Raw genomic sequence first — 25,422 nt, 5'->3', positions numbered from 1 at the left:
TCACCCTCTAGGATTGGTTACTTAAGATGCTGAGTGCACGTTACACAATTGTGATACTTAGATCTCTGTTATTTCTGACTTTTATAAACAGTTCAAACAGACTGTTACTTGTCTCCCTTGTGCAGTAAGTGGTTGAATAGAGGTTCTTTCCAGCTAGAGGTATGTTTCTCAAATAATGGCAAAACTTGGCCATTATCAAGGGATGGAAAAGCTTTCCGTGTATGCTATAGCTTTTGTTTTAGAGATGAACTTAGCAGTTGGCTTTCTTCTTACATTTGAACTGACTGGGAGCTTTCCTTGATAATTTATTCAGGTGTTATCAGTCTGTGTGGAAGAAGAGAATATTATTCCCTACATTACAAACGTGCTGCAGAATCCTGACCTAGCTTTACGAATGGCTGTCCGCAACAACCTGGCCGGAGCTGAGGAACTTTTTGCCAGAAAATTCAATGCATTGTTTGCACAAGGGAACTATTCGGAGGCAGCAAAAGTGGCAGCTAATGCCCCAAAGGTAATGGTTGAGCATGCAGAATGGTACTGGTCTCTGCTGGCTTAAGCTTTGTACTTCAGGAAGGTTCACTGGATTTCCTTAGTGGCTACGTTAATCCTACTGTCCTATCGTAGTGCTTCTTAACATACCTATGAAGAACCTGTACATGGTGTTCTGACAGTACTGGTATGCCAGAAGGTTCTAAAGCTGGGATAGAACCCGCAGAGACAGAGGAATATTTGAGGTAATGTCTCTGTGGCTTAATGTTTCTAATATTTACTTTAGTCCCCCCAGTGATAGGAAAAGTCTCGGTGAAAGGACAGCCTCTAGCAGGGGCCATACCTGTAAATAGGGTAAAAAAGGGTGACTAAGAGCAAAGAGTATTTAGCATGCTAAATTCAGATGAGAGGAAACTGGTTGCAAGGAGAAGAATGTCTTAATTCTATAGGACTGTCCTCTGAACTTAAGTCTAGTATCAGTAGCAATACATATTTAATAGGTCATTATTGCACGCCTTCTGTCAAAACATCTCCAATGCAGTGTTCAGCCATACTGCTTCTGGCAATTTTTCTGGGTTGGAAAAACGTAATGTTGCCATAGTAAGCATTTCTAACTTCAGCTTTCTGGAGGAACTCTTGCCAAGCCACAGTAGCAGAACAGAGAACTGAAATGCATCTCTATTTCTGGCAGGGAATTCTGCGTACTCCAGACACCATACGCCGTTTCCAGAGTGTTCCAGCACAACCAGGACAGACTTCCCCTTTACTCCAGTATTTTGGTATTCTGCTTGACCAAGGGCAACTGAATAAGTATGAGTCTCTGGAACTTTGCAGACCGGTGCTTCAGCAGGGACGCAAGCAACTTCTGGAAAAATGGTTGAAAGAAGATAAGGTATTTTGGGGGTGGATATTTGTAAAGACTTGAAGGGACATAACTGCCTAAAAATGCCTTTTTTTTGAGAGGAAAACTCAGCTGGGCAGCTCTTCAGTGCACTAGAGTCATCAAATGGCTGAGATAAGATGAATATCTCAATTTTCTTCTATGATGATGCTATCAATATGATTCTTGATGTTTTCTTGTTTGTTTAATAAACAAGAAGAAAAATAAGGAAGAAGATAATAATGCACTTTAGTGTAACACAGTCAGGGTTGACTTACTGTATTTATTTTTAACAGCTGGAGTGCTCAGAGGAGCTGGGAGACCTTGTGAAATCTGTAGACCCTACACTAGCACTTAGTGTCTATCTGAGAGCCAATGTTCCAAACAAAGTCATCCAGTGTTTTGCTGAAACAGGACAAGTCCAGAAGATTGTTTTGTATGCTAAGAAGGTAAGAGGAAACTTGAGTGCTATATCCATTCTCTGTTTAAGAATAATTGGTATTTTAAATTCTGTGTAGTACCTACTTAGATCTAAGGTTCTGTTGTTATTAATTACTCCTGGACTTCATACGTGCATCCTCTTGTACTTCCCTGTGTAGCCTCCTCCAAATGAGGAAATTGTGACTGGGTTGTGTAAGCTGCTGACAGAGGCTCTTACTGAGCTCTGTATGTAACAAAGCTTGCTCTCTTGCTGAATTACTACTTTTCACTATCTCTTCAGGTTGGGTATACTCCAGACTGGATTTTCTTGCTGAGGAACGTAATGAGAATCAGCCCTGATCAAGGACAGCAGTTTGCCCAAATGCTTGTTCAAGATGAAGAGCCTCTTGCAGACATAACACAAGTAAATAATTTTACTGCTATGAAATGTTAACTCTTGAGTCCTTAAATTGGTAAAAGGAGCTATATTACATACAGTTCAAAATCTTTCCCTAATGGTATGTTTGAGTTCACTTCACTGGGGCAATGCCATTTCTTGCTTAGTTTTAAGAATATAAGTGGCAGCTTAATGCAGTAGAAGCTGCAGTTGATGTTCCTTTGTCTAAGTGTGTTTCCAGGTTCAAATTAAAAGCCTGCTTTTTCTTTTTCTTGCAGATTGTGGATGTTTTTATGGAATATAACTTAATTCAGCAATGTACAGCCTTCTTACTGGATGCACTGAAGAATAATCGCCCCTCAGAGGGTCCCCTGCAAACACGTTTACTTGAGATGAACCTCATGCATGCACCCCAGGTATGCTTTGAGAGTTATGCTGGATCAGGCTTGTCTGTAGCTGGACTAGCCACTAGTTTTTGTGGTTTGTATCAAATGGCACTGATGAACAAGTAAAATTATGAAACCATCTCTGCTTCAACTGTAAAATTATATATATATTTTTTTCTTAATAAGTACTTCAAACCCCTAAGATAGTTTCTCTTCAGATTATTTCTTGATAGAATTTCTGTGTGTTGCTGTTTGTATGGAGCTAAGCAATGATTTGTGGCAGTAGCAACTGATCGTTATTACTTCTAGGTTGCAGATGCTATCCTGGGAAACCAAATGTTTACTCATTATGATCGGGCTCACATAGCTCAGCTGTGTGAGAAAGCTGGCTTGCTGCAGAGAGCGCTCGAACACTTCACAGACTTGTATGACATCAAGCGTGCAGTAGTTCACACTCATCTTCTCAATCCTGAGGTATGAAATCAAATATCCTGAATCTAGTAAAAGCCAGGCCATTAATAATTTCTTTCAACACTGATTTCAGCTTGTACAGTGTTTTACTTGGGTCTGAAATGGCTGATGTGTTTCTGCAGTGGCTAGTGAACTACTTTGGCTCCTTGTCAGTAGAAGATTCTCTGGAGTGTCTGCGTGCTATGTTGTCTGCCAACATCCGCCAGAACCTGCAGATCTGTGTGCAGGTAGCTTCAAAATACCACGAACAGCTGTCAACACAGTCACTTATTGAGCTGTTTGAGTCTTTCAAGAGCTTTGAAGGTGAGTTCGTGCTCCTGTCTCTAGCAAAAGGAATTAGTGCTCAGCTTTGTACAAGTGTATATGAAGGGCTGTCTTACCTGTTGAAAGCCATATTTAGCTTAAGAACCTCTTCCTCAAAACTATCTTGAAACCTGACCTAAAGCTTAAAGCTCCTCTTTCAAGTTGCCACCAACACTCAGTGTTGCATATTTTGATGGTCTGGAATATTTCATTTTTGAATGCTACCAGAAAGCTTTGAGCTGTGGGCAACCTAAAAAGTCAACTATTGCAATTGAAGAAACTGCTAGCATTCTTCCTTTGTCCAAAATGCTTACCATAAATTTGTGTAGCCTTTGTAAACTTCTGCAGTGATCCAATTTAGGGTTTTCCTGTAATCAAAACTAGGCAGACTTTCTCAGAATCTAGTATTTCTCCAATCAAATACTAGCAAAATAACATGTTGACTGTTTCCTTCAAGGTTTGTTTTATTTCCTGGGCTCCATTGTAAACTTTAGCCAGGATCCAGATGTGCACTTCAAATATATTCAAGCTGCATGCAAGACAGGACAGATTAAAGAAGTAGAAAGAATCTGCAGGGAAAGCAACTGCTATGATCCAGAACGTGTTAAAAACTTCCTCAAGGTAACATTTGGATAGGGGTGGATTGCCTTGAATTGTTTGGGGTTCTGATAAAAACACTGTCTGCATTGCTAACAAAATAAGGCAGCTTTGTGAAAGCAAGTCTTCTCCTTTGGAAACTTGAGCCAAGTGAACTGTGGTTTAGCTCTGCTAGGATATGCCAGTCAGTGTAAATCCATGATAACTGACCATTCCTGCTGGGATTCAGAGCATTTCTGACATAGCTCAGAAGAGTGAAAAAAGACAGTGCACTCTAAGATCAGATTCTATAGCCTGTGATCAGTACTGAGCTCATTGATGAATGTAACTTCGTTGGAAATAGTAGAAGCAGTGTGGGAGGGGAAAACTTTATCTGGGAACATTTCCTGCCTTTGTGTTTGTCAGTTACATAGTATAGTCTTAGATTTTGCTGATCGTATCTGAAGATGGCAAAACTCATTTGAAATGAGAATTCTCTTTAAAAGAAAAACAAAACAAACTGGTTTCACTGAGGTGTAAGGTATGTAAATTGATCAAGCCAGCTAAGTTAAGTTATCGAGCTGTCAAATTCCTGATGAAAGCTATTGTTTTTTGTGCTGTTCCGTGTCTGGAATGTGCAGGACATGTACCAGGTAAATCTCCCAGTACAGGCCTCCCTGTGTAAACTCCTTAACTATAATTTGTACATGTAGGATTATATTCTGGGATGTGCATGTTCAAATAAGTGATCTGAAATGCATGTCTGGACGAGTGTCCAGCACATAGGCAAGCTTTAGTGCTGTAACTGTTGTAATCTGATGCTTGGAATGGTTTTAGCTATCTTAATCTGGTTAACAATTTTAGTACTAGTTTGATTCTTACTGTTCTCTAAATCCATTGCTGCAAGGTATCACAGGACACGTGACGCTTAAAGTCAATTCTGTTCGTAAGCTTTCTGTTCTGGTCCACAACTCAAGTCTTGGTTAAATTCCTTTTGAAATCCCAGAGTGCTAATCCTGCACACTGAACATCAGTGGCAACTAAAAATGCTACTTAGAGCTTAGACTTACAATAGCTGTACTGTGTTGTAAAACTTCATAGATCTTGCCATGCAAAGAACCACGATTAACCTTCAGAAGGCTTCTTGCTGTATGCCCTGATATGGGCGTGAGTACTCTCTTATGCTGCATATTGCAAACAAGAAGTTGAGTGATACACTGTTATTTGATCAACCATTGAATTTTGAACTTTCAAGTTCAATTGTATTTGTCTGCTAAAGTCTGAGAACGAAACCAAATAATGGAAGTTCTTCTCCTTGTAGGAAGCTAAACTCACTGACCAGCTACCGCTCATCATTGTGTGTGATCGCTTCGACTTTGTCCACGACTTGGTGCTGTACTTATATAGAAATAATCTCCAAAAATATATTGAGATTTATGTACAGAAGGTAAGCTGCAACGGGTCACTTGGCTTTAGTGAGTCAAACTGATCAACCTTTCTAGTACTGTGTCTGACCATAAGCATAATGTTTGCAGTTATTTGGCAAAAAGTCCCATACTTGAGTGATGTCTAAGTATCTACTAATGGCCTTTGACAAGCTAACCCTTATGGGAGTCATATCTTTTATTCTCCAGTCAAATTGAGCAGTAACCCTGGTAATAAAACCTCATAAAGAAGGAAGGCTTGGTAGAATAGCTATGGGTTTCTTAAGATGGTTTTAACTTCCAGCTTTGGGATAGAGAGGGCAGGCAATTCTCCTGTACAGTTTCCTCCAGGGACAAATTAGTTTGCTCAGCAGCTCTTCCTGTGGGGAGTGAGCACTAGTGAGCCACTGGCTGTTACGACTGGGGAATTGATTTGTTTTTTTTTCCTGTGTTCAGAACTCGGGAGATGGGAGAAAAGGGCAAGAAGGTGAGGTCACTCTGAGTGAAGTACCCTTTATGTGGTGTTCTGGGGAGAAGTATTGAACCTGTATAGTATAGTATAGTATACCTGTGCTGCATGACAACGTGCTGACTTCTTAAAATGATCCTATTTAGGTGAATCCAAGCCGCCTGCCTGTTGTTATTGGAGGACTGCTTGATGTGGATTGCTCTGAAGATGTGATAAAGAACCTTATCCTTGTAGTGAGAGGCCAGTTTTCAACTGATGAACTTGTTGCAGAGGTTGAGAAAAGAAACAGGTATTAAATTTCTGCAAGTCTCCTAATACTGCTAGACTGCTAATGGTTATAATGTTCATTCATCCGTGCATGTCCTCATTAAGGAACTAAATCTGGTAATGACAGCCAGAAGTTGTCTTTGGGTGAGAAAGCAGCAGCAGTCTGCTTTCATTCTTGGCTGATGTGAGGACCTTCATTAAGTAGCCTTCAGTAGTGAAACAGAATCTAAGCCAAAATGGAGTACTGAAACTCTGGTTTCATTACTGACTTCTTCATACACTAAAGCTGACTTTCACAGTGAAGAAACCATACAAGTGGTTACTTACTCAACCTTTAATGCGAGAAAACCCACCTTTCTTCTAGGCTGAAACTACTTCTGCCCTGGCTGGAGGCAAGAATTCATGAGGGTTGTGAGGAGCCTGCAACACACAATGCATTGGCCAAAATATACATTGATAGCAACAACAACCCAGAAAGATTTTTGCGTGAGAATCCTTACTATGATAGCCGAGTTGTTGGCAAGTACTGTGAGAAGAGGGACCCGCACCTGGCCTGCGTGGCTTATGAGCGTGGACAGTGTGATTTGGAGCTGATCAATGTACGTATGGCCAAACAGTGGACTTGAGGGTCAAGTGCTAGCAGGAATATCACGGGGATGAGTACTTTGGGCTTATGGCTGACAACAGCATTTACTTCCTAAAAAGCACTAAGCTAGAACCTGCTCACTTGCAACAGAATCGTAGCTGTTTGATTGGCTCTCTGCATATGAATGAGAAATGGGACTTTCTCCTGGAAATTCTAGAATGGGGGGCTAGTGGTAGTATCAAAGCCTGAGATTTCTAGCCTGCATCTCAGGGGAGCTGGTTTGATGTTGCAGTACAATTAGTTTGTCGGCTAGTAGTAGGCTTATGTGGTTGTGGCTTCATTCTAAAAAGCCTTTGCCTTTCACTAGGTGTGCAATGAGAACTCTCTCTTCAAAAGCCTTTCCCGCTACTTAGTTCGCCGTAAAGACCCTGAGCTGTGGGCCAGTGTGCTGCTGGAAAGCAACCCGTACAGAAGACCACTAATTGACCAGGTATAACAGCTGCAGTGCTAAAAGCCTTTACTGTCCTAACCTGACTTGCTTGCACCTGACTCACCTGACCTGTCAATGACTCTGCCCGCAGGTTGTACAGACTGCACTGTCAGAGACCCAGGATCCTGAGGAGGTGTCTGTTACTGTGAAGGCCTTCATGACTGCAGATCTTCCCAATGAGCTTATTGAACTGTTGGAGAAAATAGTTCTTGATAACTCCGTATTCAGTGAGCACAGGTGTGTAATGTCAAAACTGGGTCACAAGAAACTTGAATTTATACCTGATGTGAGCGTTGAACTGCTGTAACGTGGAACAGCAAGCAAACTAGGAGCTTCTCCAGAAGAGAAGGTGAATCTCTTGTTCTTTACTTGATTTACAGTAGTATTTTCTTTCTCTGTGTAGGAACCTGCAGAACCTGCTGATTCTCACAGCTATTAAGGCTGATCGCACCCGTGTCATGGAATACATCAACCGCCTGGATAACTATGATGCTCCAGACATAGCCAATATAGCTATCAGCAATGAGCTGTTTGAGGAGGCGTTTGCCATCTTCAGGAAGTTTGATGTGAACACATCAGCTGTACAGGTATCCTAAAATCTGTCCATGATAACTGTGACATGTGCATCCTCACGTGAGGATTTTGTTGTTAACTTGTGGTAGTTAATACCAGTTAGCACCAAAAGCTGCTCTGTGTCGTGTCCTGTAAAGTAGAACCAGTATTTGGTGTGTATCCAATCCTGTAGTGAGGGAAACTTCTTAAGCGTAAAATCTTAGTACTGTGTGCATTGTGTAGTGTTGTCTGTTTTTTAAAAGCAACTGTGAATTCACTGAAGAGCTGTAATATGAAACACATATCTTAGTATCTTGTAAAACTTAATAGACAGTGACTGATCATGGTAACCCTGTCTGTAGGTATTAATAGAGCACATTGGAAACCTGGATCGTGCATATGAATTTGCTGAGCGCTGCAATGAGCCTGCTGTGTGGAGTCAGCTGGCTAAAGCACAGCTTCAGAAAGGGATGGTAAAGGAAGCAATTGATTCATACATTAAAGCAGATGATCCTTCCTCGTACATGGAAGTTGTTCAAGCTGCCAATGCCAGTGGTATGATGAAGTTTTATATAAAATCTTGCTGTTGATCTTGTTTAGTTTTTTTGTTTGTTTGTTTGTTTGCATGATCCTCAGAAACTGCAGTTCTGCCAAACCTATTTCTTGATGTAAGCAGAAGAATCTGATGCTTCAAAGACTGCCCTCAAGAAGGGTGGGAGAAGATACTGTACTGATTTTGCAGATAATTAGTTGTCTTGTGGCTACCTTTTTTACATAGCTGGAGGCTTCTGTCAGAGCAGTTGCTTCTAAGGTGGTCTTTGCATGCAGTTAATACCAGAATTCACTCAGTTGGGCCTGTCATAAAGTGACCTTATCTAATGTAGCACATGCAGTATAAAGGCTGGCCTTAATTGTTGGGGAATGTCTATTGAACTATTTATGGAAAACTAGGTTGAGGTGGTAGTATAACTAAAACACCAGTGATCTCAGTGGTGAGAAGTAAACATTCTGAACTCTGTTTGATAGGAAACTGGGAAGAACTGGTGAAATATCTTCAGATGGCACGCAAGAAGGCCCGGGAATCATATGTTGAAACAGAATTAATCTTTGCTCTTGCTAAAACAAACCGTCTGGCAGAGCTAGAAGAATTTATCAATGGACCCAACAATGCACATATCCAGCAAGTGAGTGAGACTGATTTTCAGTTGTGCTGTGTCAGCAGTGGGGGTTGTTATAAAGTGGCATTGGATCTTCTATCTCTTTGGATATGTAGGTCTTGAACCTTAAAGGCATTTCCATTTCGATAATGGCTTGAATGCTACGTATTTTAAGTCTGACTGAACAGCTCTTATAACTCGGTTATGCTCTCCTGCAGGTTGGTGATCGCTGTTATGATGAAAAGATGTATGAAGCTGCTAAGCTGTTGTATAACAACGTGTCCAACTTTGGCCGTTTAGCCTCAACTTTAGTTCACCTAGGTGAATACCAGGCAGCTGTGGATGGTGCTCGGAAAGCAAACAGCACTCGCACGTGGAAAGAGGTAAACTTACTGCTTGAATAAGTTAGAGAACTCCAAAGCTCTAGCCTCTTCAGAGGCTTTCTACAAGCTATAACACAATTGTTCTTTCCAGGTCTGCTTTGCTTGTGTTGATGGAAAAGAATTCCGCCTGGCCCAGATGTGTGGACTTCATATTGTAGTGCATGCAGATGAGTTGGAAGAGCTTATCAATTATTACCAGGTAATTAAGCTGACTGCTATTGTCAAAGACTGCGTTGCCAGTAGAGTAAAGCTGACAGTCAGTGAGATTTGTTCCTAATGTGAAACATCTCTAACTGTGTTTTTTAGGATCGTGGCTACTTTGAAGAGCTGATAACTATGTTGGAAGCAGCACTTGGACTTGAGCGAGCACACATGGGGATGTTTACAGAGTTAGCAATTCTTTACTCCAAGTTCAAACCACAGAAGATGAGGGAGCACTTGGAACTGTTCTGGTCCAGAGTCAACATCCCCAAGGTGAGACGCCTCAGAGTTGTTAAACCTGAAACTTAAAACACATCTATCAGGACTGTGTGTCCCCTAGCTTTGGCAATAGTGACACTTGAGTAGTGTTCGATGCTGATAGCAATATATGTATATATTGATTGGAATTTCTAAAATGCTCTTTGCTTAGGTTCTGAGAGCTGCAGAACAAGCCCATCTCTGGGCTGAATTGGTGTTCTTGTATGATAAGTATGAAGAATATGATAATGCCATAATCACAATGATGAATCACCCAACAGATGCTTGGAAAGAAGGACAATTCAAAGATATCATAACTAAGGTATTACTTTCCTAGTGGAAGGAGGTAAACTTTTAAACTTTATGTGCACTTCCATTCTTCACCTGTAGTCTGTTTAAAATTGAAAGTTCTTGGTACTGCCACGTAATTTCAAAAGAAGACAACTACAGTAACTGAGATGACTTCTAGAGACAGTCTTGCATTTGTGGCTTGGTTGTGCTGGAATGTCTTAAGGTTATGTCCATAATTCATTTGGATTCCTTTACAATCAAGTTTCTGCTCTTAATGTATGTCCTTGTTCATTTCTAGGTGGCCAATGTGGAGCTGTACTACAAAGCAGTTCAATTCTACTTGGAATTCAAACCTCTGTTGCTCAATGATCTGCTGATGGTGTTGTCCCCTCGACTTGACCATACTCGTGCTGTTACCTTCTTCACAAAGGTAAATTTTCTACTGTTCAGATCAAAAATAAGTTGCAATTGGAAAAGCATTTAGGTATAGTAGCATTTTAAAACGTTCTGCTACTTCACTGCCTCTCAGGGAGAATGCTAGGGGGTGTCTGGAAAGAGTTACGGTGACTCAAGTTGATCTGTCTGCTTCCTTGAAGGTTAAACAGTTACCCCTGGTTAAACCTTACTTGCGCTCTGTTCAAAATCACAACAACAAATCAGTGAATGAGTCCCTGAACAACCTCTTCATTATTGAAGAAGACTACCAGGTATGTATTGTCTAGAAAGGGTAGCTGCTGAAACAGAAATGGATTTGTCTTATGTGTGATCCAAACCAGAAGGATCTACTTGTGAACTTCAGATGAAGTTCTAGCTGGCTTCTGTGTCAGTATTAACCTAGTGTTCTGAGTCTATCTTTAATGTTTAGAAACACAGGTTTCTCTTGTTTTCAGTCGGTTTGGCCTGCTTGCTGCTAACCTACATTCCTTAAGTGTATGTGTTCTCTGTGGCTTCAAGCAGGGTTAGCTGTGGTTAGGGAAGGATTAAGTGAAGAACAGTCAGTGACTTCTTGGGAGCTTTCTGGGTTGTTCCTGCTGAGGAGAGTGGCAGATTCCTACCTTGAGTGTTACAGATCTAGCCTTTATTTTAAGAAAACAATGGATGCTAAAGAAAGAATTTGAAGAAAGGTCAAACAGTTATGTCTAGCTTTTGTACTGTTTGTAGGCTGTACAGTAGATATTCAGTCTCTTAACCTCAACAATCACTGCTGAAACGTATAAACTGGAATACTCTGAACTCCATGTGTGTCAAATGCTAGCTTGACCAAAAAATACAGATCTTTCTGCAGGTCTAGTTAGAATACCTGATCTTCTTAGAAATACAAATATAGAACAGATGCAGTTATTTTCCATACATCTTAGAGGATGCAATTGTATTTGTGAGATGTGAGTAACTTTTGTTGTTCTTGACTCAGGCCCTTAGGACTTCCATAGATGCTTATGACAACTTTGACAACATTTCTCTTGCTCAACGTTTGGAGAAACACGAGCTGATAGAGTTCCGAAGGATTGCTGCCTATCTGTTCAAAGGAAACAATCGCTGGAAGCAGAGTGTGGAACTCTGTAAGAAGGACAGACTGTACAAGGTAAGACACATATGCAGATCTGGTTTAGTATACTTGACTTATTTGAGGTCTTTCGACTGACTCCCAAACTCTCAAATTTGATCTCTCAACTTTCCAGTCGAGCTGCATCTTTTTGGATGCCACTAGGTGGTGCCTCTTGGAACTCTTAGTAATCTGGCAAATCATGCTGAGGAATTCTTAGAAACAAATTGTAGAATCCTCTTCTTTGCTAATGTCAGTAATAGGTTGCAGCTTAGTTAAATACTGCATCCATGTCAGTGAGTGTACCTTGGTGCATCAAGCTAACCAGTCTCTCTCCTGTTGTAGGATGCAATGCAATATGCTTCAGAATCCAAAGATACTGAGTTGGCAGAAGAATTGTTGCAGTGGTTCTTGCAGGAGAACAAGAAAGAATGCTTTGGTGCTTGTCTCTTTACCTGCTATGATCTTTTAAGGCCTGACGTTGTCTTGGAAACAGCGTGGAGGCACAACATCATGGACTTTGCCATGCCATACTTTATTCAGGTCATGAAGGAGTACTTGACCAAGGTAAGAGCAGGTGCTTCTCCACCACTGAAAGCTCGTTAGTCACTGTGGTGCGTATGCCTTGAGACTGTCTGCTTGCTACTAACATGATATGGGCTTTGTCAAATGTCTGTCTGTCCATGTCCACACTTATTTTTCAGTCCATCTGGGGAGAGACTTCGCCCTCTAAGAGACTGAAACATTTGCAGACTCCGCCCTTTTACCAGTTGCGGAACATGCATCAGTAGTATTTGCCTGACCATGGGCAGTGTCTTAAGTAGCTCCAGGATTCAGGCTTTTTATATGCCATGTCAGTTGGAAATCCCAGCAGGGAATAAGCTAACTAAATTCTAGTCTGTGTACTAAAAAAGCTTGATTATTGCTAGAACTTGAGTTAACCTTGTCTGCTGTGCATTTAACTTTAAAATATGGCTCTGATGCTTAATGACACTAATTATCTGTATGACTCAACTCTTGCTTGAAGTTGCATTAGGATGGCAAAAATGCTCGGTAGTTTTCTGACAGACTTGAACCAGATTAGTCACAGCTAAATGCTAGCTGTCAATTGCAGAATCTGTCCTGCTGAAGCTATGTTAGTGGATAAAATGGCCTAAATCCCTTAATGTTCAAAACTCTTCCTCTGTGAGAAGTAAAAATTTAGTTCAGTGCTTGAGTCAGTGAAGTCCACAGTGCCCCTTTGTCCAGCAGACTTGACTGGCTGTTACACAGAGGCAAGACTCTGTAGTCATATAGAGATCTGCTATCCTTGAGTGCTGCACCCTGGGGGAGGTGGGAGCTATGTAAGCAATAATGTTGCTTATCAGATATGCCTGATGTACTGAGGTATTACTAGGCCTCTCTTGGGACTGGTAGTCCTGGAGTAGGATTCTTAGATTAAAATGTAACCTACTGAAAGATTAGGTTATAATTCTAGTTAGCTGATGAAATCAATGCAGTACAATCTGGCAACAAGCAGAGCTGCCTTTTTAAAGCAGATACTTCTGGTGTATCTTTATTTTCACTCTCCTGTACCTTAATTATTTCTTCCCTGACACTTTTGTTTCTACCTCTTATATGCTAAATATGGAATTTGATTTTTCTAAGCTGCACCTTCTGAATTCCTTTGCAGGTTGATGCAATAAAGGAAAAGGTGAAAGTTGATTCTTGTTTTCCATCTTTAAGTCTGGAGGACTAAGTCTAAGGATTCTGCATGAGTTTTTTTTCTTTCCTACGTTTATTACACTGCTGCTACTGCTTTTTCCCCAAACAAAATATCACTAAAGCATATGCAAATCGTTTAACTTTATGAGTAGCTAGTGCAGTAGGACAAAAGTAGATTCATTGCTACTAATAAGCTAATAGAACCTCAGGAAGGGCGTACAGGTGATCAGCTGGATCACAGTCAACCTGATGTCAAAAGGATAAAAAAATCTTGCTATCTGACTGTCAAACTGACCAGAAGAATGACTTACAGCAAGGAATAAAGTCTTCTCAACTGTCTCTGAGCCATAAATCAGTATAGCGTTTGCTAGTTACAAGGACTGTGATCCAGTTTCTGATCTCTTGACCACTACTAATGTGTGCTGACAGTAGGCAGAATAGATACTAGCTGCTTCAGAAGAGACTCTTCCTCATTCAGGTTCCAGTTCTTATGGTGCTAGTTTAATCCACATGGTGCTCTAGATCCTGCAGTAACTTAAAACCCCAGCTTTTAGACCAAGTCTGTGGTTCCCTTCCCTGTAGTAAATTTCTTTTAGTTGTACAAAAAGAAACAAGACTGCCTTCCAAGCTCTTCAGCTTCATTAAATTTCTTTTGCTACCTATTTAAAAAAAAAAAAAAAAGTAATTGCTCTTCTGAGGCTACTCTGGGATTTGCCTTTTGCTATGCAATGTTGCCCCTCCTAAGGGCAATCTCTAAGGCTTCTGTCCATCTTCTTCTGTACAAATACCACTTCAATTCTCCTTAAAACCAGCCCAAGTTTTAGTTTTCCATTAACGTGGTCGAGCAAAGGGCAAACAAACTGACAAATGGCTTCAAGATGGACTATGTGCAAACTGCTTCTTGGTGATGAGATGACTGTAAATACACCACTGGAACTCAAGGCTAACCTGACTAAAATGTGTAGTGTAAGGTCCTTCAGCAGCTAGTAAGTGAGGCAGTAAGAAAGCGTGTGTGTGAAAAAAGGTAATTGAACTGCAGTGTTTGCATAAACTACGCATGTGTAGCAGTCATTGCAATTACATCCCACTATCCTTAAGCTACAAGGCATTGCTGTGGGCTGCGTGTGGTTTTTGGGGGGAGCCTGTATGGCAGTCATCTTCAGACCTCACTCCTGCTTCAGTACTTTTGCCTCTTTTTCATGCACACATAACACAATAACATTGAATGCATGTTACTTTTCCTCTGCAGCTTATTGCAGTCCCTGTGGAAAAGCCTTTTAAACAATCTTGTAACAAGTGTGCTAGGGTACTGAACCTGATGAAGCTCAAGCAAGTGCTGTAAGAACCATCCTGCAGGCTGGTTACAGACTTGTTCTTGGAGTTGTTTGTTTAACTTTGAGGAGAGGCATCAAAACTGGGTCAAAAATGCATGGAATGTCCTGGGCTGGAGGCTTTCCAAGTGTATGTAAACCAAAAGCCTCTGCTGATTAGCAATCTTTGCACATTCTCCTTGGATCTGCATCTCTTAACTTGTGCTTTTATGTTCACTGTGTTGCTATTTGAGCTAAAACCAGTGCATTCTCAGCACGGTTTCTGGAAATGAGTCTTAAAGGATACACTCATGCACTTTGACAACAGCAAGCCAGATACCGGTGTGAGACGACAGAAAGGCTTGCCGTGGAAGCCAGATCAATGAATGAACTCAGAGCTCGGGACTTACGCCACTTCCTGGAGTATTGCCTCTAACAGAGGTTACAAATTAACAGGTTTAAGGAAGGCATGTTGTAACTTGCAATTCAGAAGGAAGAAAGCTGTTAGTGCTGCCTGCCGGTAATTGCTAAGTAGCACAGTTACACTGAAAACTGTTCAACTCAACTGAACGAGTAATGCTGACCCTGTGTAAGTACAGGAGGACCTATCTTCAAGCTCCTTTATTAAGGACACATGAAATGAAAGACTAATCTGGTTTGCGAGTTGTCTTACTGTTTACAAAGTAATTGGCGTGATTGTTTCTGACTTCACTCTAAATCTTATCTCTCAGGTAAAATATCAATACCTAATTTGTACGGTTTTAGTTTCAGGGCCTGCCTTAGACCATAGCAATGCTGAGTTTCCTGGTATCTGTTTTAGTAGCAAACGATACTTCACTGCAGAAGAAGTTTCTTCTCTTCCTTTTTGTAGGGGGGGCTAACAGCACAATCCCACTTGCCGTGCAGCAGAGTGAAGCTGGCTAGTCTTGTCCTGTTATTGTGTGTAAAGCTCACACAAGCTGAGTATTTGTGGGTTTAGGCTGACTGCCACACAGTTCTAGAGTGGAAAAAAGCAAGTCTTATACACATGCATTCTCTGCATTTGAACTTAAATTGCATGAGTGAATGGGTTTGGAAAGTGAAATCTTGAGGCTCAAGTGACATGTCGGATGCTATTGCAGTCTGCTCGTACAAATACCAACTTCAGATTACTTTGTCTCAACGTTATATTCAGGGAAACCCCTCCAGGTCTGAACGCTGTCCTAGAAGTTGCTCCAGCACCAAAGATCTCCAGCTGACACTGTGCCAAAATCTGAGCTTGTGACTTCAGGCTGTTGGTTTGGAGCCGTTGGAGCAACAGTCACTCACGAGCTTACTGATGTCAAAGTAGCTCTAGTCCAGTATGGGACCTTTCATACAGAGCTTCAGCCTGGAGCCACTTTCAATGAAGTTCCACAAATCCCTCAATTAAGGGTTTTTTTCAGGAAACGGACAATCTTGACTGCACCAGTACCAACATTGCTACTTGAATTGATCTGAATTTGTAAATGGTCTCCTTTTCTTGATGGGTGTTAACATACCACTAAGGCTTTTCCACTTCTCTGCCATGAATAAGTACCTCATCTGGAGTTGTTGTTTTAATTGTTGGTCTCGATTCCAGGTGGATAAACTGGATGCATCGGAGTCCTTGAGAAAGGAAGAGGAGCAAGCTACTGAAACACAACCTATTGTTTATGGTAATATTTTGGTTCATGTGTTGTAATATATTTGGCTTTTATATCAGCGCTTCTTGATTTTCTTCCAAGAAAAATTCTTCACGTGAAAGCAAGTCTTAAGGAAACGTGTTCTGAAGTATAACTACAGTACTGCTGCTGAGACTGTATGGGGACTACAGGATTTGAGACTGTCCCATTACAGAAAGGTTTTCTTGAGGGAAGTAGCATGGGAGCTGTTCCAGAAGTGCTTTATTTTAGATCTTGCTATTTATTATCTTGGATATTCATAGCCAGATTATTCCACTGATTCTAGTTAATTACAAATAGGAATTCTAACGAGTGATAAAGGGGCCTTCAGTCCATGGCTGGCATCCCCAGGCACTGCATCCTGAAGCAGTGTGATGATTGTGGACTATTAGCTGTAAAACCACTGGGGGTGATGTTTCAAGACCTAGCTGTGAGTACAAAGCTGATGAGTAGTCTGATCTATATTCTCTCTAAAGCAAAAAAAAATCTCATAGAAGTGTTTCTTTAGGCATGGTTAGCAATTGAGCATCTGAGATCTTTTGGGGAAATATCCATCCCAGCTGCTGAAGCCTCTAAGTCAGTCGTAGGGAATTATTGTTGAACGCACAGAAGTCAACAGGGAGGCTGCAGGAATTCCATCTGAGCTGTCAGCACCTAACAGTAAAGGTGCAACTTCTGTCTGTTCTGTCTTCCAGGCCAGCCACAACTCATGTTGACAGCAGGACCCAGCGTTGCAGTTCCTCCACAAGCACCTTTTGGCTATGGTTACACTGCACCACCCTACGGGCAACCGCAGCCAGGCTTTGGGTACAGCATGTAAGGTGCAGCACAAGTCTGTTTGGAGCTAGCATATTTTCTTACTGAAACTCCACCGTCCCTCCCCGCTTTAACTCATAACAGGGAAAAAGCAAAGAGTTCTGCCTCGTGTTCTTGTAACCTTTATTTCATGAAGGACTGTTTTTTCTAGCGCAAACTATTTGAATCACTTATGTTAAATCTTTTTCACATTCCATGTCATTTAGACTTTACTTTAAAAGGGGGAATAGTTTAAACAACTTTGTTCAAGTGGGCTTTTGCAGGACTGCTTATTACCATTAAGTCTATTGTGAAGATTCTGATTTGCACTCTATAGTGTTAAACTCTAATATTGAATCTTAAGTTCATCGTATGTGAGCAGCTTACAGTATGTACTGTCTATTCTAAATGCATTTAAGTCTCACTGTATATTCAGAGAAAGCTGAAGTGAAGATACTTGTATTTGACCTTGCAAGACTGCTGACAGAGACAACACTAATCAGCATATCCTACCCTGATGGATTGCATAGCTCTAAAAGAATTTAAAATGCATACAGACAACCTTGCCTGACTTAAAATTATGAGTAAAAGTTTTTTTCCTTAACCTATGCAGGTTTTTCCAGTTATGCATATAGAAAATGCTAGTGTCTTTTTGCTCACTCCATATGTAACAGATGACCTTATGTTGTGCTGTATCCTGTGCTTTTGTGGGACATTCCATTCAGGAACAGAGCACCATGATTCCAATCTGTGTATTTACTAACCCTGCCCTGAGGTTTGTGTATGTTGGATATTGTGGTGTTTTAGATCACTGTTTTGAGTGTACAGAAGAGAGAATTCAAGCATATTGCTGTTCAGTTTTGTTTGTGCAATTTGAAATTACTCAATTTAAAAATAAATTACTGGACTGTGGACATGCTGCATAGTAGTAGCTTCAATTTACTGTTTTCAAAAAGGACCTTCAACCTCAAACCAAGCATTACCACGCTAGCAGTATGGGGCATACAGGTGCATACACTTAAGGGTAGGAGGGGCCATTAGAACAGCAGCAGTGGAGACCATCAGTGGTGTCTTGCACTGAAGGGAGGATACAAGAGAATACATAATGCTTTTTCTACAGTAAGATTATGCCAGACAGAAGAGAACGGCACTTTTCAGTAGTGGGCTGCATTGTGGTCAACTGCAGCATCTTTGACCAGATGATACATTAGGATTGTAGTAGGGTGTGTCAGTTAAATTGAGATTATGTTCTAGGTATGTAAGTTGCCTTAAATATATTTAGCTTCAAATAAAACAGACTTAAATGTTTCTCTATGAATACTGTCATATTTGAGCGTGATGGATATTAGAGCACTGACCCTGTTAGAGCATTGACCCTGTTAGAGCTGGAGACACTTCTGTCTCTTAACCAGGAGCCATTGTCAACATCAGGTTCCAGATTTGAGGCTCAGTCTCCTTCCTGCTTGCTCATGTGAACTTTGGTTGTACTGGGTGTCAGTTGAGCAGAGGTAGAACCTATGTACCAGTGTGATTTTAACTCTGCCCAGTTAAATCTCAAAATTGAGTGTTTCCTGAAATTGTATCTTACTGAGGATTAGCAGCTCCTCAGAGGTTAGTTTCCTATAGGATGAACTGTTAACATGTGGGTAACTCCCATCGCATTGGTTGAATTGGGAACACTGACCTGCCTACAGATGCAGAAGCTGCACAGCCTCATCCAGAAAGGAGCACAGCTTGCATCTTCCCTTTACAAGTGTTTACTGGCTCTTAAGCATTGAGCTGTAAACCCTGTTTAACTTGTTCAGTCTTATACCAGTTACAAGGTATTGCATCAGCTGCTGTATTGGAAACAACACAGTAATTCAGCTCCAGCTCTCTCCATCTGAGTGGGGCAATCTTCAGCTGCTCCAGGATGTAGCATTCTCTGAATTAAATGTCTTTCAAAAAAGCAAACAAACAAAAAAACCCAACAAAACTCATACAAAGGAAAGGGTGGGGTGGAAACTTATTTTTAGCACAAGCCTTATTCACTTACGCCTCCTTGGAGCTGCTGTTCAGCCAGTGAGCTTCACGCAATTCAAAATCCTCAATCCACTGCACAAGTTTTAAAAATACTGGATTCCTTCTTTTGGGTTGTAAAACTGTCAGCACTATTTTTCCCAACTCCACCAAGCCTAAAATCATAGAATGGCCTGAGTTGAAAAGGACCACAATGATCAGCTGGTTCCAACCCCCTGCTGTGTCCAACCCCCTGCTACGTGCAGGGTCACCAACCTGCAGACCAGGCTGCCCAGAGCCACATCCAGCCTGGCCTTGAATGCCTGCAGGATGGGGCATCCACAGCCTCCTTGGGCAACCTGTTCCAGGGCAAAACCACCCTCTGTGTGAAAAACTTCCTCCTAATATCTTCTTTCCCACTTCAGAATGCAATGCACAAGCTAGAAAAACTCATCAACAGCATTAAGCTTTGCAAATTTACATCTTTTACAAAAAACGGTAACTTTATTTCTACTGGAGAACACACTGAAACATCCCAAATCTGGGATTTTATCCCTTCAGCACCATCTATACCAGTGCACTCAAATTCCTTTGCTCCCCAGCTCAGAAGAGTTTTAGATGACCAGAAACTTTATCTACTACATCAGCAGGTCCCGGCCCGATACCGAGGACGGTCTGGGAGCCCGGTGCTATCTGAGTGCGACCAGCATCCTGTATTAAGCTCACAGTCAGTCCCAGGCGCTTGGCATCAGCCAGGAGCTGAATCAGAGTCTCTTCATCGGGAGCTTTGAGGACCACCTTGGGCTGCCCGCAGTACTCCCACTGCTTCAGGAGCTCGGGGTTCCTCCTTTGAACCTGCTTGTAGGCAGAAACGGCCGCGTGGGAACACTGCGCCGCTACTTTACCCTTCCCCATCTTCAGATCGTTGCGGACGACCAGCACCATCTTGAACTCTCCCGACTCTCCCATGACGTTGCTTTCGGTCCCACAGCCGCCGGCGGACGCCGCCATGGCGCGGTGCTGCCGCAGGAGCCGACCGCGGATGCCCCATCCCAGGCACACACCGCAGGCAACCCCCGCCAGGATGCTGAGGAAGCCGGGCTTGGAGAGGTAATCCATGGCGCCTTTGGGAGACGGGCTGTGAAGACAGAGCTTACCGTGATCAACTGCTTACTGAGAGGCCGTATTTGCCACCAGGCCGCTCCCCTTTCAGGCAGCGGGAACGGTCACAGCACGCGGCCTTCCCCCGCCTCCCCAGCAGCCAAAGCCGCACGACTTCCGCTGGTTCGGGAAGCGGGAGCCGCATGTGACTGCAAGCCGCCGACAGAAGCACCGCAACCTCACCGGTCTCACCCAGCGCCGGGCCTCGCACAACCGGCGCAATTCGAGGCCGACGAATGAAAGAAAGGCGAAACGGGCCGGCTTCTCTCAGGGCCCTCAGGAGAGCCGAGCCCCGCCCCGCCCCGCTCACCTGCCACCTCCACGCGCCCACCACGCTGCTGCCGCCCCGCTGCCGCCCGGAGGTGACGCCACGGCCGCGCGCCAACGACGATCAGAGCGCCTGCCGCCTCCGCTCAGCAGCGGGCCGGGGAAAGGAGCGCGGCGCGCCGGAAGTGACGCAGTCATCGACTTCGGTAAGAGGAGGGTAAGAGGCGGGCTGGCTCCACCTCTACTTCCGGGTTGGCCCGGGCCCAGCAGGAGCAGCCGGAGCGCGGCGTGGTGAGTGTGGAGCGGCGGCACGGCACGGCTTTCGGCGCGGCTCTCTGCCGGGTGAGGCTCTGCCTTTATCGTCCTCGCGGAGGCACCTCTTCCTCTTGGTGCTCCTCAGCGCTGCGGCTGCCCGGCTCCGTTCCCCTCAGGCCCCAGCCCTGAGCCCTCGTCTCTATGGCGACAGCTCCCCCTCAGGGAGGTCCGGTGTCGCAGCGCCCAGCGGCCCTTAGAGGCCGGGGCGGCGCTCAGCGGGCACTGCGGGGAGCGGAACCGCCGCGCTGTGCCGGCCCGGGGTCGGCGGAGGAACGGGAGCGGAGCGTGAGGGGCCCAGGTGGGGTCTGGGAGAACCTGAGGGGCCGCAGAGCTGTGGGGTTCGGGCGGTGCTGCGGGCAGCTCGTCACCGGGCCGCGTGGGATCTGTGCGTCTCGTTGGGTAAAAGGCCGGCAACCCTGTGATGGGATCACCTGGTGCCTCCCGAGGGACGGTGACTGATGACACAGGGAGAAATCTGTCCTTTGAGATGGGTCGCATTCCGATGGTCTCTATCTGCTTCTCTTGCACTCTGCTCCCCTGGTTGGCTGCCCTGTCGTCCCCACCATTCTCTGTTATCTCCATTCCCAAAGCACAGCAGTGCTCTGTCCTGCTTGGCTGGGTAAGCCCACATCCCTGAGGTGTCTCAGCGTTGCCTTCTGTTGATGGAAGTTAACATTCACGTGTGTTTGTCTGCTTCTTAGCTTTCTATCTGTTGGCAGCTAACGATGACAGAAGCAATAAGATTCCTCCTTTCTTCCAGTTTTGCTGCTCAGACACTTTGACAAGTTGCATAGGTGACTTGAGGGAAGGGTTGCTGTATGTGTTGCTGTGTGTGATGGTGGCAGTTTGTCTGCAAAGTGCTATGAAAGCGGGTTATCTGCCTCGAGCTGCATGTGTGAAACATCCTCAGGGTCCTTTCTGCCCTTGTTCTCTCTGCTCTGCCAACAAGTGGGTATCCTGGTTTAGTTCATGTTGATTACGTGGGTTGGGAGGGGATGCGGCGTTACCCTTTGATGCCTTGGAGCATGTGAAAAAGGCTTCATAGTGACATTCCTCTTTCTTTTAGTTTATTGTTTCTGCAGCAGGGAATGGACTTTGTTATTATTGTTATTCCTTATTGGCAATAGATAATCAAAGATTACTTCATCCTTTGTTTTCAGAGGAGGGTTTGAACAAACACATTTCCAGTTGTGCAATGGGTGGTTAGTACTTGTTGTTAGTTTGAGCTAAGCTCCTTGTGCTACTTAGCAATGAAATCAGTGGGACTTGTAAGCTCTGTGGGAAGGGAGAGGAGAGCACTCATTGGCTTTGAAGTGGGAATTGGGAATGGGAAAGGTGAGTGTGCTGGGAACAGGGGCTGCCCTTCTGGCTGGAAACTTTGCCATGTCTGCTTCAAAGCTTTCTGAGTTGTTGTCTTTGAATGCCTTTTCAATCTGTCATAACTGTTTCTGACTGCATCATATTAGTGCCACTTGTTAGAATGTCTTAATGCGTATTTTGGGATCTCTGTGTGTGTTTTTCTCCTTAATAAGTTCTAATTTGAAAACAAAGCTATTATTATTCCTGGTCTATAGTAGGAGTAAGCTGTTTTTTTCAGGTACAACTGCAATGAGAAATTATCACCTTCAGTTAGAACTTTAACTGCAGCTGGCTGGAGAAGTGTCAGCTGGATGGACTTTGCTGTTCCAGGAGGACGAAGGGCGCAGCCTCAGGGCTGTTGCAACACTGTGCTGTGGCTGTAGCAGGTTGGAAGCACAGCCATGAGGTTTGGTGCCACACTGACCAGGCAGACCTGGGGAACAGTGCAGGCTGGTGGGTAGGTCAGCGTGTTTGGAAGCTGTAGAGAGAATACTGTCCCCACTTAAAAGGCTCGGAGTCGAGCTCCGTGGTTCACATTACAGGCAGGATGTTCTTACTGGATAGCTGAGGCAGCCCTAGTGTGACCTGTACTGGTTCCATCAGTCTCTAACTCTGGCTTCTTTCCGAGCTGCTTTCTAGCAGGATTCTGTATTGTGTGGATGTGTTTCCTTGTGACAGTGACCTTCCTTTCCTCTCTGGGGCACAGGCAGCCTGCCCACGGAGAGCTGTGACACTGCCAGGATGTCTGCACGTGGCACCCCTGCAACTTGTTTCACTTAACGTTAAACCATCCTTTCCTAACAAAGATGTTCCAAAATCTTTTTGGAAAAGTAGAAATTTGATCTCTAAATGGTAACATTGCACTTCTTTTTTTGGTGATTTCCTCTGGCTAGGAATTGGAAAATAGGTCTGGTGTACAGAGGCATAACCCACAAAAAGGAAACCTGCGGTCTTTAACTGAATTACTTGCTCTTTCCTTTGAGGGATTAAACTATTTTAGTTAGAAAAACGTGGGTTTTTTTCGTGTGGGAATAAATGTACTCCTATCAAAATAGCCCATTATAGCTGTGTCTGTGGAGACTTTGTACATCTCTCATATGTGTCCTCATTTACTTTAATTGAACGCTTCCCATGAGCGTTAAAGGACTGGAAAAATAAAGTAGTTACTTTCTATATTTTCTGTGGCTTTTAGGAGGGTTGTTAACCTTCAAGTGAGGGAGGCTGTCAGCCCTGTATCACATGGTGAGCAGCGCTGTCTCTCTGTAGGTTTGGGAGAGCTCTCACTTTGGTCTTGAATGCCTCCAAAGCTGAGGACGTATTTGTTCCACTGGCTTCAAAGGCAGAAGAAGTAGTGAAGAGTGCCACAGTTTTACGGAGCCTAAGGGGTATGTAATGCTTTGCTTTGAGACCAATCTCATCCCGTGTTTAAAGGTGTTGGTGTGCAGGCGGTCTGCCTGCTGCAGGAAGGTGCTCTCAAACCTTTGCTGTGCCAAGGAACTGTGAATGTAATCTGTGTCCAAAGCGCTGCCTTTGTTTGGGGTGTCTGAGATCTGAGAGAACTCTGTGAAAGCCCAGCTTCTGTTCTTTGTTTTCTTATTGTGATCGATGAGCAGGGAGGCAGGTGAAGAAGAAATCGCTATCAGAAGAGTTGAGAAGGAAGAAACAGAGTGTTGGCTGGATTGGAGCATGTGGCTTAAAATGCAAGAAATGAGAAAAGGCAGAAAATGGTGTGCTGCTGATGTTCCCCCCCAGGCACCTCAGCAGAACAACCTGAGCTATAAGCATGGTTCTAACAGCTGAGTGACTTGTAGCTGTTAGAGAGGAGAGTCAGGGCTCCAGGGTTCTACAGGGCCAGAAGTGTGAGAATTAGGGATCAGACACCATGTGGGAAAGCAGTGAGATCACCAAGTTCGTGTCACAGCTTCCTCACTGTTCCAAAGCCATAGAAAGGAGTCCTCAAAGCATCCTTAGTGCAGAAGTAAGGATAGTCAGCTCTGCCAGCACCCAGCTGCCTCCTCTTTCCTTTGACGTAAGTGCAGCAGCACAGAGCAGCCTCCGAACAGCAGGAAGAAGGGACTTCTGTCCTCTGTGATCACAGAGTGCAGAACTTGCAGTGCCTCCTGCTCTTCTGCCCCAATAGCTTGTTATGCTTGCACTGACACTGAAGCACCAGTCACAGCCTCGACAAGCCCTTCCCGTTGGCCAGTTTACATTTTGCCCAGCAATAATTGTCTTTTTGTGCTTAACGTTATGGATTGCACTACGGCTGAATAATGCATTGTGGGCTGTTTGTTCAGCCCCACAAAGAAGCTCTGTGTGATACAACAACAGCTCAAAGTTGTTTTCCTCACTCTCTTAAATAGTTGATATTTACTTTTGCTGGTAGCTGCTCAGTGCACTGGGTATATTTCTTTTTGAATATGAGCTGTGGGATTGTTCAGGGTTCGTGAGGAGTGACGGTCTGTTTAGCAGCTGGGACTTGATTTTCTTTGGTGAGCTTCCATAGGTTTGGTGTGGACGTGAGGACGTGGACTCAGTTAATGAAAGGTCACTGCAATTTGGCTCAGTCTGCTATTCCAATTATCCCCAGGTGAAGACATCCCTGCAGGAGCCATAACTCTTACTGGTATCAAAGAGGTGGGCAGATTGGAGTGCTGAGCTGTGTGCACTTCCCTCCTTCCCTCATGCTAATATACTTTAAGTATAATTAGGCTGCGGTAAATTGAGAAGGGCTTTCTGCAACCAGGAAGGGGCTGGGTTCTGAATTGCTGCCCTTTGGGACTGACCCTGTGATGGGCACCAGATCTCCCAGTCACCTGTGCTCTCAGATGGGAGTTTTTATAGAGCACTTCTGCAGAGTGGTGGGACTCTAGGACCTTCTTAACAAGTGCTCAGCCTACACAAGTGTGCAAGGGGGTTATTTATCTTTGATGTAAATACTGATCTGTGTACTCGAGGTAGTGTTACGCAGAGCTAATCCCAGATTAGGGCCTTCCCAGGCAGGCGGGATGCAACTGGTTCTGCTGGCTGTGGTCGTGGAGGCTGTGTGTAGGAGCAGCACAGCTGGGAGCTGCAGAGATGGGTGGGTTTTGTGTGGCAGTGGTACTGAGTGCAGTGCAGAGGGAGTGCTGTGCACGGCCGAGACCTTCATGTCCAACACAGAAAGAGTCTGTATTGCATGAACTGGCTTGCTTGAAATGGAATGAAGCTGAATGCAGAGAACAAACTGAGACTTCAGTTTTGGAGACTGGATTTGCAAAGGAAAAAGGTGAGTTTCATAATGAGCAA

General features: G+C 43.7%; 3 protein-coding genes across 13 annotated transcripts in view; 2 read left to right on the top strand and 1 right to left on the bottom strand.

Moving 5' to 3' along the window:
- The window catches only part of CLTC (clathrin heavy chain), a 29,395-nt gene extending 11,447 nt beyond the window's left edge, over window positions 1-17,948 (top strand). For 2 of the 3 annotated variants that reach the window (XM_052688661.1, XM_052688663.1), the window contains 27 exons: window positions 314-511; window positions 1,181-1,381; window positions 1,666-1,818; window positions 2,091-2,213; window positions 2,465-2,602; window positions 2,882-3,046; window positions 3,166-3,346; window positions 3,804-3,967; window positions 5,244-5,369; window positions 5,962-6,104; window positions 6,447-6,681; window positions 7,036-7,158; window positions 7,250-7,395; window positions 7,562-7,745; window positions 8,073-8,265; window positions 8,737-8,894; window positions 9,086-9,250; window positions 9,342-9,449; window positions 9,557-9,724; window positions 9,882-10,031; window positions 10,299-10,430; window positions 10,597-10,707; window positions 11,412-11,582; window positions 11,889-12,110; window positions 13,216-13,236; window positions 16,158-16,233; window positions 16,935-17,948. In XM_052688661.1, the coding sequence (XP_052544621.1) occupies window positions 314-511; window positions 1,181-1,381; window positions 1,666-1,818; window positions 2,091-2,213; window positions 2,465-2,602; window positions 2,882-3,046; window positions 3,166-3,346; window positions 3,804-3,967; window positions 5,244-5,369; window positions 5,962-6,104; window positions 6,447-6,681; window positions 7,036-7,158; window positions 7,250-7,395; window positions 7,562-7,745; window positions 8,073-8,265; window positions 8,737-8,894; window positions 9,086-9,250; window positions 9,342-9,449; window positions 9,557-9,724; window positions 9,882-10,031; window positions 10,299-10,430; window positions 10,597-10,707; window positions 11,412-11,582; window positions 11,889-12,110; window positions 13,216-13,236; window positions 16,158-16,233; window positions 16,935-17,059 (4,080 nt within the window). In that variant the 3' untranslated portion in view covers window positions 17,060-17,948. The remainder of the gene's footprint in view (window positions 1-313; window positions 512-1,180; window positions 1,382-1,665; window positions 1,819-2,090; window positions 2,214-2,464; window positions 2,603-2,881; window positions 3,047-3,165; window positions 3,347-3,803; window positions 3,968-5,243; window positions 5,370-5,961; window positions 6,105-6,446; window positions 6,682-7,035; window positions 7,159-7,249; window positions 7,396-7,561; window positions 7,746-8,072; window positions 8,266-8,736; window positions 8,895-9,085; window positions 9,251-9,341; window positions 9,450-9,556; window positions 9,725-9,881; window positions 10,032-10,298; window positions 10,431-10,596; window positions 10,708-11,411; window positions 11,583-11,888; window positions 12,111-13,215; window positions 13,237-16,157; window positions 16,234-16,934) is intronic. The other variant, XM_052688662.1, reaches the window with a different exon arrangement.
- A 1,566-nt stretch (window positions 17,949-19,514) lies between these two features.
- On the bottom strand, window positions 19,515-20,673 carry PTRH2 (peptidyl-tRNA hydrolase 2). The gene is made up of 2 exons (XM_052688700.1): window positions 20,504-20,673; window positions 19,515-20,170 (listed from the first exon to the last, which is right to left on the bottom strand). Exons 1-2 carry the CDS (start codon window positions 20,656-20,658, stop codon window positions 19,636-19,638), a joined length of 690 nt encoding a protein of 229 aa, XP_052544660.1. The 5' UTR covers window positions 20,659-20,673; the 3' UTR covers window positions 19,515-19,635.
- VMP1 (vacuole membrane protein 1) overlaps window positions 20,665-25,422 on the top strand; it is a 56,614-nt gene continuing 51,856 nt past the window's right edge. For 2 of the 9 annotated variants that reach the window (XM_052688697.1, XM_052688693.1), the window contains exon 1: window positions 20,665-20,751. The gene's annotated coding sequence lies outside the window, so the exon portion shown is untranslated. Of the gene's footprint in view, window positions 20,803-21,165; window positions 22,111-23,400; window positions 23,520-25,263; window positions 25,403-25,422 lie in introns of those variants that run through there. The other 7 variants (XM_052688694.1, XM_052688690.1, XM_052688691.1 and 4 more) reach the window with 6 other exon arrangements.

The sequence above is a fragment of the Tympanuchus pallidicinctus genome, unplaced genomic scaffold (genome assembly GCF_026119805.1).
Source record: "Tympanuchus pallidicinctus isolate F22 unplaced genomic scaffold, pur_lepc_1.0 scaffold24, whole genome shotgun sequence".
Taxonomy (NCBI): Eukaryota; Metazoa; Chordata; class Aves; order Galliformes; family Phasianidae; genus Tympanuchus; species Tympanuchus pallidicinctus.
The sequence above is the reverse complement of the archived record's forward strand: the minus strand, read 5'-3'. Positions and strand labels throughout refer to the sequence as shown.